The 11707-nt window shown below is 41.2% G+C and overlaps 1 protein-coding gene across 1 annotated transcript; it reads left to right on the top strand.

Moving 5' to 3' along the window:
* The first annotated feature begins 4129 nt into the window (after nt 1–4129).
* LOC133420225 (tripartite motif-containing protein 16-like) lies at nt 4130–6699 on the top strand. The gene is made up of 2 exons (XM_061709839.1): nt 4130–4792; nt 5698–6699. Exons 1-2 carry the CDS (start codon nt 4130–4132, stop codon nt 6697–6699), a joined length of 1665 nt encoding a protein of 554 aa, XP_061565823.1.
* Nucleotides 6700–11707: the final 5008 nt, after the last annotated feature.

The raw sequence follows: 11707 nt of genomic DNA, 5'->3' as shown, positions 1-11707 counted from the left end.
TTGATAAATAGAAAGAGCGAATGATACACTGATTATTACGGCCCCAACTAGGTCAGTAAATTATAAATCTTACTTTAGAATCACGGTTTTGGTCGTCATGTTGGCTTCACTTGCTAAACTTAGTTCAATAGTTCAATAATAACGAGAGAACCCGAGTGCACTGGCAAGAAAGATGTGACGATTTCATTCAAACCTTCAAATCATTAAGATAAAAACGAAGAAAACCTCTGTTTCACAAGACTTTACCAGTATTTCAACTGATGAGTTTAACATAAAAAGATGTGAATAGTTGTAGTGAGTTTATGTTGAACGTGATTCTGGAGGAAAGTGGAGCAGAAGATGAGAATGGGAAGTTAAAGAGAGCAGATGCACTTCTTAGAGACACATAAACCCTGCTGGATAAAACTGGAATAACTGGATAAACACGTGTTCTTGCCTCTAAAGTTTTGTTTGTGTCACATGACTGAGTTTCTAAAACTATTGTAAAGTCTGATTCTCCGTGAAAGGATGCACAGAGGTGATGATAACCTGCAGCTTTATTCTAACTGAACTGGTTCCTGTCAGCTGTAAACACGACAACAACCACCCAGAAACCACTATCTGTCACTAACTGCACTCTCCCTCCTCCGTTTATATCTTAAAATTCCAGAAGCAACTAAACACGTACAGAACCGCAGGTTACTACAAGATGTGGTCCATTACTGAGCAGTTAGGGTCAAAGTTAGTTAGTAAAGCTCCGTAATTATATCAACAAACAACCGTTGGTAAGTAAATCTTTATCAATGATAATACTACTGAAAATACTTACATTTATGTTTCCTTATGTGGCTGAGCAGTCCTGAACTTGAAGTATCTGACCAAACTGTGAGAAGCTGAAACTCTGACACCGTTTATATCTGAGAAGCAACAATTACAGCGAGGTGAGAGGAAATCTCTCTCCCCAATCACTTTAGCCGCTCCGTCAGACTGAAGTATCATTGTTCTGTTTTGGAATTTTTATATTTCACCAGGAAGCTTTTCTGCCTGAACCAGTTTCCCAGCCCTGATGGCTGATTTTTTCTTTTCCTTGTCTGCACATATATTAATGGTTAATACCATGCTGGTAAGAACCTAAAGCATATATATGTGCATTTTTTATATAAAATATATACGATGTATTATTATAAATGTCACATATTTATTTTATTAATATATATACATATACATATATTATTATTATTTATTTATTTGTATTTTTTTGGGGGGGGGGTACACTCCTAGTCCAAGACGCAAAAAAACACATGGAAGCGCACAACAAGCACTGGAAATCTGCAAGAGAAAAAACAAACAGACACAGGAACAGGCAGAGACACGAGCAGCAACTGTCCCAGGACTCAATCACAGCTAGGCCACCGCGACTATCTGACCCCCAAAACTGCAGAGCGAGCATGCAGGTGAACGAGTAGATGTGTATGTGTGTGTGTGTGTGTGTGTGTGTGTGTGTGTGTGTGTGTGTGTGTGTGTGTGTGTGTGTGTGTGTGTGTGTGTGTGTGTGTGTGTGTGTAATAATCCTATCAAAGTTCCACTTGAAGTGTATCTATATTGGGGGAGGGGGGGGGCAACCCCGCCACCCGAGAGACCAGAGGCCGACAAGGAAGAACCCGGAACCCAGGCCACCAGGAACCCCACAGAGGGGAGAAGAGGGCGGGAGGCAGCCCACCCACGACACGAGAAGAAGCATCCAGGGATCCCGCGGCGGCGGACCGGGACCCAGGCAATCCCCGACCACCCGGTCCGGTCCGGACATGCGGCCAGGAGGCCCTCACCCTTCGGGCCAACGACCCCCACCCGGCGAGGGGCCAGCCTGCCCGGAGAGACAGAGCCGGCCCGGCCGCCGACGCGGGCAGGTGCACCCGCCCCCACAAAAGTGGCTCTCCAGGGCCAGAGGGGCCGGAGCGGACCGGAGACGGGCCCGGAGAGAGGGAACCCCCCAACAGGGCGACACCCGTGCGGGCCAGACAACGGAGAGTCCAGACCCAGACATCCCATTCATCCATCCATTCACCCATCCATATTCTATTCTATGATAATAATAATAATAATAATAATAATAATAATAATAATAATAATAATAATAATAATAATAATAATAATAATAATAATAATAATAATAATAATAATAATAATAATAATAATAAAGTGTTCTTGTCAAGTGTATCTCTATTTAATGTTGAGTGTGCGGTGTCTAAGATGTTATTAAAATCTTGGGGTGGGTGGAGTCATGTAGGGGGGCAAGAAGGGGAGCGGAGGCCAAAGCCAGGAGGCAGGACCAGTGTTTAACACTTTATTCAACGGGTAAAGTGTTTTATTTTCTTATTAAGTTGGGGGGGCTTTGTAGGCACTTTTCAGTTGCTGTAAACTTGTGCATGTTTTTGTATTCTGAGCTCCAACGTGGATGTTGTTTGAGATCTGCAGTAACTGTCTTCAGGTCTTCAGCATCCGTCCGTCCTGCAGTCCGTCCTGTTGTGGACTGAAGAGAGCCGAGTGACGGGGACCAAGCAAGGCTCCAATGAAGGGGGGGGCTCAGTCTAAACCCTGGTTCCTCTCCATCTGTCTACCTGGTACTTTGTGATCATATTTCTACATATGTGCATGTTTGTCAGAGGAAAAGCTCTCTGCACATTTCCACCACTGAACTTCCCTGGGAGGTCGTCAGCAGATCATCCATAGAAGTGGAGACGAGGTCCAGTACAAGCAGGACAGAACCAGCCCCACAAAGGAGATCCAGTCAGTTCAGGAGCTGCAAGAAACTGAGAAATAGCTCAGTGAACGAGCCCTCGTTGGTCTGGAGAGACCTCCAGTACATCACCATCTACAGGAGAACCCCCCCTTTAGAGAGCATTCAACTGCAGATGAGCTGAACTGCTTCTCCTGCCGGTCTGAAAGAACCTCCTTCACACCTCCCACCAACACAATAGGACGACACCATCTCCTGCTGGCCCACACCGTCCCATCAGAACCCCCAGTTCACTAAACACTTGTCGGCTCTTTCACGGCCATGATGTTCCTCCCAAAGAACAAGATGGAACCACCTGAAATTTACCATTTCATCAAAAGCTAAAGATGTGCTCTTCAAAACAATGAACCACATCTGCCAATATAAATAATTAATGCATCTTAAGCTCAGTATTGATCTAAATGGATATAAAAGTAGTAAAAGTGGAATCAAAACTCAGAGATAACTTTATTTTCTTGATAGTAAAAGTTGAATCAAAACTAGTAAAAGTGGAATCAAAACTCAGAGATCATTTTATTTTCTTCAATTGTTTCTTCTTTATTTTAGTATTTTTACCACCGATGGGATCATAATTTGTTGCTGTCAACTTTAAACTATAATAATATCCAATTTTTCACCTTTACAAAGAACTAAAAACTGGAATTTCTGTTGAATAATTTCATAATTTTGGATAAATATATTTAAAAGGTGTAAATTCATGAATGGTTCCCCATATTTCGTAATATGTTTTAAAAGAACTTGCTATTTATTGAAACACCTTAAAAGGCTTAAAATCTGAAAATGAATTCATTTGATTTCTCTCATTCAGACCCCAGATTATTATATTTACGTTTTATATAGTATTATTATTAACATTTAGCCTAATGTTTACAGTTTATTTACAACTTGACTTTGTATATTATTTAATTTCAACATTTGATGTTATCTATGTTGTGTTGGTCTGTAAGGTTTATTTAACTGCTAAAGGTTCAAAGGCTTTTGTAAACTGCTTGTAATTTTTGTCTGGACTATAAAGTTTTAAAAAGGGGATTTTTTTACCGAACCAGAACTGTATAAATGTCTTTGTTTTTTATTTTATTTTTTTAAGTGTAGACAATGAAACTATAACTACCATGAAATAAAGTGACTCTTTCATGCGACAACAACATATCAGTTAATTTTATTTGTAATTTACGACGAGAAAAGTTGGAATTTTGGCGGGAACTTGCTGCGGGAGAAGAAAGGACGTGACGTCACTTCCGGTGACGGCTCGGCGCATATAAACCCAGCAGGTCGCGGGTTCGAGCCCAGTGCGGTAAAGCGGACTGACGGACTCGCAGCTCTCTGAACTAAAACGAACTTTTTTGAGGAGAAATGTCGGAGAAAAGAGTTGAAGTGGACGGAGAAATGATCTGTTGTTCCATCTGTCTGGATCTACTGAAGGATCCGGGGACGATTCCCTGTGGACACAACTACTGCATGGACTGTATTAAAACCCACTGGGATGGAGAGGATGGGAGGGGAACCCACAGCTGTCCTCTGTGCAGGAAGACCTTCACGCCCAGACCCGTCCTGGTGAGAAACAGCATGTTAGCAGAGTTAGTGGAGGAGATGAAGAAGACTGGACTCCAAGCTGATCTCTGCTATGCTGGACCTGAAGATGTGACCTGTGATGTCTGCACTGGGAGGAAGGTGAAAGCTGTCCAGTCCTGTCTGGTCTGTCTGGCCTCTTACTGTGAGAAACATCTCCAACCTCACTATGATGCTCCTGCTTTTCAAAAACACCAGCTGGTGGATCCCTCCAAGAAGCTCCAGGAGAAACTCTGCTCTCTCCACCATGAGGTGATGAAGATCTTCTGTCGTACCGATCAGCAGAGTATCTGTTATCTGTGTGCAATGGATGAACATAAAGGTCATGAAACAGTTGCAGCTGCAGCAGAAAGATGTGAGAAGCAGAAGGAGCTGGAGGTGAGTCGACAACAAATCCAGCAGAGAATCCAGGAGCGAGAGAAAGACGTGGAGCTGCTTCAGCAGGAGGTGATTTTGATTTGATTTGATTTATTTATTCAGCACTGTATAAAAAACAGAACAAGTAACGTACAAATGTAAAAAAGAGATTGGTAATAAGCTCGGCTGAGGCAAAAAGCCAGAGGGGCTTAAATACGAGGCCTCTACCTGTAAAATACAGCAAAAGATTGTACAAAGATTTAAAACAGCAGAATACATGATTGCAGTCTAAAAACAAAGACAATGCAAAAAAACAGAAGTAGATTTAGATATTTTTTTACAGACATGGTTGATGTGGTTTCTCCAGCTAAAACTGTCATGGATAATTACACCAAGGAAGGTTGTTGATGTAACCTGAGTGAGCGGGTCATCTCCTATAGACAGACCGCTGTTAGATTTACAATATATTTTATTTTTTGATGTAAATATAATAAAATTAGATTTTTTTTATATTCAGTGATAGTTTGTTAAGTTTAAACCATTTTGAAATGTTTTCTAAATCATGGTTTCCTGAAAAATCATTATGTGAAATAAATAAGTTTGTATCATCGGCATAAAGTACAGGAAACAAGGAGGACAAGGCTGCGGCCAAATCATTTATATAAATCTAAAATAACAGGGACCCGAGTATAGACCCCTGGGGGACCCCGCATTTTCTGATTCTCTGATGATTTACCGTCAATGATAAGAAATTGCTGATGGTTATGAATATAATTGAAAAGCCACACATGAGTGATTCCAGCAAATCCATAGTGTAATAATTTTTGAAGAAGAATATCAAAATTAACTGTGTCAAAAGCTTTGGATAAATCAAGAAAGATTCCCAAAGCGTATTCATTATTATTGATTGCAGTGTGAATTTTATCAACCAATTGAAGTAAAGCCATTTCTGTAGAAGGATGTTTCCTAAATCCATATTGGTGTTGTTTATACAGGTGGAGGACATCAACGTCTCTGCTGATAAAGCAGTGGAGGACAGTGAGAAGACTTTCAACGAGGTGATCCGTCTCCTCCAGAAAAGCAGCTCTGATGTGAAGCAGCAGGTCAGATCCCAGCAGGAACATGAAGTGAGTCGAGTCAAAGATCTTCAGGAGAAACTGCAGCAGGAGATCACTGACCTGAAGAGGAGAGAAGCTGAGCTGGAGAAGCTCTCACACACAGAGGACCACAACCAGTTCCTCCACAACTACCCCTCACCGTCACCCCTCAGTGGCTCCACACTCTCATCCAGCATCCAGATTCGTCCTCTCAGGTACTTTGAGGACGTGACAGCAGCTGTGTCAGAGACCAGAGAGAAACTACAGGACCTTCTGAGAGAGACGTGGACAAACATCTCACTGTCAGTGGCGGAAGTAGATGTTTTACTGTCGGAACCAGAACCAAAGACCAGAGATGGATTCTTGAAACATTCTCAAGACATCACTCTGGATCCAAACACAGCTCACAAACATTTGTTTATATCTGATGCCAACAGAAAAGTGACTTTAATGAAAAAAGAACTGTCTTATTGTGATAATCCAGGCAGATTCACTTATTGGTGGCAAGTGCTGAGTAAGCAGAGTATGAGTGGACGGTGTTACTGGGAGGTGGAGGTGAGAGGAGAAGCAGTTTGTGTTGCAGTGGCGTACAAGAACATCAGCAGAGCGGGGAACCTGCAAGGTTGTGGGTTTGGATACAACCAGGAATCTTGGGCGTTACAATGTTACACAGACGGTTACACACTGCGGTACAACAACATTAAAACTCGTGTTTCAGGTCCTCCTTCCTCCAGAGTTGGAGTGTACCTGGACCACGGAGCTGGTCTTCTGTCCTTCTACAGCGTCTCTGAGACCATGACCCTCCTCCACAGAGTCCAGACCACCTTCACCCAGCCGCTCCACGCTGGACTCTGGCTTTCATATCGTGGAGCCTCTGTTGAGCTCATGAAGTTGAAGTAGACGGAAGTTATTCCAGAAACAGCTGCTCAACATGTGGATTTTAGTTTCAATTCATCTTTATGTTTGAGTTTGTTTTGGTGGCTCCTTCCTCTGTCTCCGTGGAGGTTTTCTCTGCCCAGGATTATTTTTTCACCCAAAGTGACTTTAATTGTGTTTTTTTTTAATGTGTCAACAAACTGAAACTTTATGACCGTTAAAGATGAATAAAGCTGCTTATTTTGCCTTTGAACCTCAGTCTCATTGTATTATCTATATATATCTTCTAATTATCTGGGAAGAAACGGATCATATTCAATATATTTCGTATCTTCAATAAAAATGGTTCATGTAGACGAAGATGAAACAAGAAACAGTTGAGAGAAAAGATTTTCTCCAGGAAGTAATTCAGGCTCCAGATGTGATTGTCATGAGCAGATCGATGGACGATCTCCAGGCGTGTTTGGACTCTGCTGACTGGGATGTGTTCAGTGATGCTACAGAATAACAGTGAAGGAAGGAGTCCGGAGAAGTCCACGTTCAGCAAGGCAGTGAAGGAGGATAAAGGACTGTACTGGAGAAGCTCCAGCACCAATTCTCAGCCAACGACTGTGTCTGTCTGGAAAGAGCTCAGGCAGACCACCAACTACAAGCCTAAACCCCCTCCATCAACGACGACGCCTAGCCAACAACCTGAACGAGTTCTACTGCCGTTTTGAAAGACAACGGGACAGTCCTGCAACCATCCCCCACAACACCTTCCAACAGCCCCAGTGCTTCACCTCCACCCCCCCACCACCTCTGGGACCACTCTTTCAATCCAGGAGAGGGACGTCAACAAACTCTTCAGGAGACAGAATCCCAGAAAGCTGCTGGACTGGACTCTGTCTCACCAGCCAGCTTGCAGCGCTGCTCTGATCAGCTGACGTGCCACGTTCCAGCCTGCTGCAAGTTACATACGTTGAAAGATTAGTCCCACCAAAGAATACATTTTTTTATTTTTATCCAGGCTGGAGCTATGAGGTTCAGAATTTACACCTCACAGATCATGCGACCCAACAGGGTTAAAAATGAAACTTAATCCTATGACAAAACCAAATTCATTTTTGGAAAGGCCTTGACCTGTAGATTGACATAAGTCAGAATGAAGCTCATACATGCCTCCTACTTTGAAATAATGACCATTGAATCTTGACCTTGATGCATTTTTAAAGGGTTATAATTTTGCGATAAAACTATAGACTATAGACTATAGACATGAAACCAACTGTTATGGAAACCTCTTGATCTAATGTATCATGCCAGAGTAGTCATCACTAGGTGGCGCTATAATATAAGGGTAAAACATGGTTAAAATTAATTTTCACACATTTAACAATTATATATTTAAAATATATTAAAACAAATGTGTGTATCATGCCCTTAAACTACTATGCACACTCTTAATTTAGTATTAACAACCTCCATTTCTGTGAAAAAAAACAATATTAGCTAAGAACTACACTTCCCTAGAGTCACATAGCGCCATATATCTGTAGTCACATTGGTTTGGTTAACGTGTAAAAACGTGTAAAAATGTTTTAAAAAACATATATCAATTGAATATATCTATTATGTAGTGCATCTGAAATAGAAACTACATTTTATAGAGATGATGTATGCTAAAGAATTGTAAATATGTTTGTTTATTAGGATACTTTATTTAACATCATGTAACTGACTGATCTATTCACAGTGATTCCATATAAGTTGTAAATGTAGGATACCTGTGTACGGTTTATTTTAACATTTACCGTTCAAAAGCACTATATTTAACGGTTTGATTGATTCCACGTCCAATGAAATGTTAAGTAAAGTTTATAAAAAAAAAAAACAGATCTGCGATCGGGGCAGTGGTCACATGATCAAGATCTCCGCTCGTCACTCTATGACGTAGAGGGGATGCCCAGGGAATTCCCTGTGTTTGACGGAATGGGAGAATGGTTAAAATAATAAATTTAAATAACGCCTGTCTCCACTTCCTGGTTCAAAAGCAATTAAAAATGATATTTTGTGGCTGGACGACGCTCTGGCTAAGGTCTGGTTAGGTTAATGCACCACTTATGATTGGTTAGAAGTAGGAAACGCTTGTGGTTTTTTGCTAAAAATAATAATTTCACATCACTTACGCCACCTCCGTCGTCATGGCGGCAGCAAACAACATGGTTAAATACTCAAATTTACGTTAAATACTAAAAAACACGGTTAAATACTCGCCGTCAAAATACTGTTAAAAATCATCAAAACACCATTTAAACACTGTTAAAACAGCGTTAAAAACATGCTTTTACAAACTGACAGTAACAAACAGTAACTTGCGCGTCAAAAACGTATAACTTAGCCACTATAATAAAGAATAATATTGTGGCAGGATAAGGCTCGACTCCAGAGCTTGATAAAACACGTCTTTATTCCGTGACAGCGGAATCCAACTGACAAAAGACTGACAGTTAACAACTAACTGCAAACAAACACTCATTGCTAAGCAACCAATAAACACTTGTGACCACGCCCCCTTCCCTGTAGTCCTGATGGGTGCGAGGTCCATAATTGTGTCCACCACAATATATACATAATAATAATGTAATAATCCGTGTATATATCACGACCACGGATCCCATTGACTTCGCATAGTACTATATCCGTGGTGCTCCCATTAAAACCGCAATAAAACACTGCTAAAACAGCGTTATAAACATGCTTTTACAAACTGACAGTAACAAACAGTACCTTGCGCGACAAAAACTCATAATTTAGCCACTATAATAAAGAATAATATATAAATAATAATAATAATGTCATAATCCGTGTATATATCACAACAACGGATCCCATTGACTTTGCATGGTACAATATCCGTGGTGCTCACACGGAATTATACCACTTTCCGTGTTGGTACCACGGAAAATAGTGGTGAGAGGTCGTGGGCATTTCACGGATTTTTGTGAGATCAGGTTGATCCGTACCCAGAGGAGGCGTGGGGATTTATGGTTCTTGGTGATCAGTTTAATCTAGAGCGGTTCAGAGCTAAATTTGTGTTTGATGAAGTTGCTGTACGCATATTACCGTGTAACGCCGGCAACTACCGGCATTATTATGGTTTGTTTATTTTGTGGCGCCATCTTCGCCAGTTATTCACGGTTTAAATGCCGTGTTTGTCATCCGGTCTGATTGCACGTGGCGTGGCGAGGGCGCCGCCATCTTTAAATACCACAGGGCCACGTCCAGCCACGTTGTTTTGAACCATAGATGATCGTTTTGTATCACGTGTTTATTGTTTTGATTTCTTTTCCATTCATGCAGTTAACGTTTCATTTTTATTCTTATTGTTTTTCTTGATAGTTAGTGTTTATGTTTTTAATGTAGTTGCCATCAGAGTTTATTTTGGTACCGGTTTTTACCATCTGCTTGGTACCTGATGTAAATAAATTCTGATTGATTTTAATGAGAAGTTGTTTGTGATGTTTTACACAAATTCCCGTCACAATGGCTGTTTGACAGAGCTAGAGCCGAACTGGTAATTGCCTTCAACGATTATTCTGTAGTGATAATAGTAAAATTTCCTACTCTGCAGAATAATATCTATTCCTGAGACTGATTTCTGCTGTTAAGTTATAATTTTTCCTGGTTAAGGCCCAGGTGGTGCCCCTACAAGAATCAAGTAATTTTGATAATTCAATTTGATAAGTAATCTACTTTATTAATTATTAATAATTGTTGAATAAAACTATTAATAGTTCTTGATAACTGAACAGCGCTACTTGTTGCACAACACTGTCCACCTAGAGATGGCAAACTTCCTAACCACAGACTCATGCATAAATGCCATACACAGATTCATCTGCAGAAGAGGACCAGTTTTAGGTATCAGGACAGACTGTGGGACAAACTTTGTTGGAGCCCAAAAGGATCTACAGGAAGCTTTGAAAGAGTTGAATCATCAGAGGATTCAAAACACCTTTTCAACAGAGGGAGTAAAATGGATCTTTAACCCTCCTTTTGGAGCCCACCACAGCGTTGTCTGGGAAAGACTGATCAGAATAGTCAAAAAGATCCTCACATCTGTTCTAAAACAACAAACACAGGATGACGAAACTCTATCAACAGCACTGTGTGAGGTGGAAGCCATCCTGAATGACCGACCGATAACCACAGTGTCAAGTGACCCCAATGATTTGGAGCCACTAACCCCAAACCACCTGCTTCAGCTGAAAGCAGAAACAATTATGCCACCAGGGGTCTTTGATATAACTGATCAATATTCAAGAAAGAGATGGAGACAAGCCCAGTATCTTGCAGATCTATTCTGGAACCGGTGGACAAAAGAGTATCTTCCACTCATGCAATAAAGAAGCAAGTGGAACAGCATAAAAATAAACCTGAGTCCTGGAGATCTGGTTTTCATCGTCGATAACACAGCACCAAGAAACTCATGGATGTTGGGTCGTGTTGTGAAGACATTTCCAGATGCCAAAGGCTTCGTGAGAAGTGTTTTGGTTAAAACGAAGCCCAACACAATTCAACGACCTATAGATAAGCTCTGTCTTCTAATGGAGGCAGCATGAAGAACTGAGGGGGGCTACGGTTGTCCAGCCTCCCCAACAGACTTTATTCCTATAGAATTTGATTAGACTAATGGTCCAGTAACATACTTGTACATTATGTAATTGTTCTATTTTGGCTCTTTTGAATATTATTTATGTAATTGTCTAGCTAAAGCCCACAATTAGGGGCCGGGATGTCGGAGCCATATTCGTACTGTTTGTATTTTGTGAAGGTGGTGCATCCAAGTGGTATTGGTGATAATGTTGACTGATTATTGAAAATGGTTGATGGATTCTGTTTGTTATTGTGACTATTTTCTGCGGCTCATGGCCTCCTCCTCCTGGTCGGACCGCCCCCCTCCTCCTGTGATTAGGGAGAGGTACAGTTGGGTGTGCTGGCTCTGGTTTTTGTGTTGAAGGAGTTAGGAGTGAGACAGTTTTTCTACCGC

This window comes from Cololabis saira, chromosome 20 (assembly GCF_033807715.1).
Source record: "Cololabis saira isolate AMF1-May2022 chromosome 20, fColSai1.1, whole genome shotgun sequence".
NCBI lineage: Eukaryota > Metazoa > Chordata > Actinopteri > Beloniformes > Belonidae > Cololabis > Cololabis saira.
This window is presented reverse-complemented; position numbering and strand designations above follow the sequence as displayed.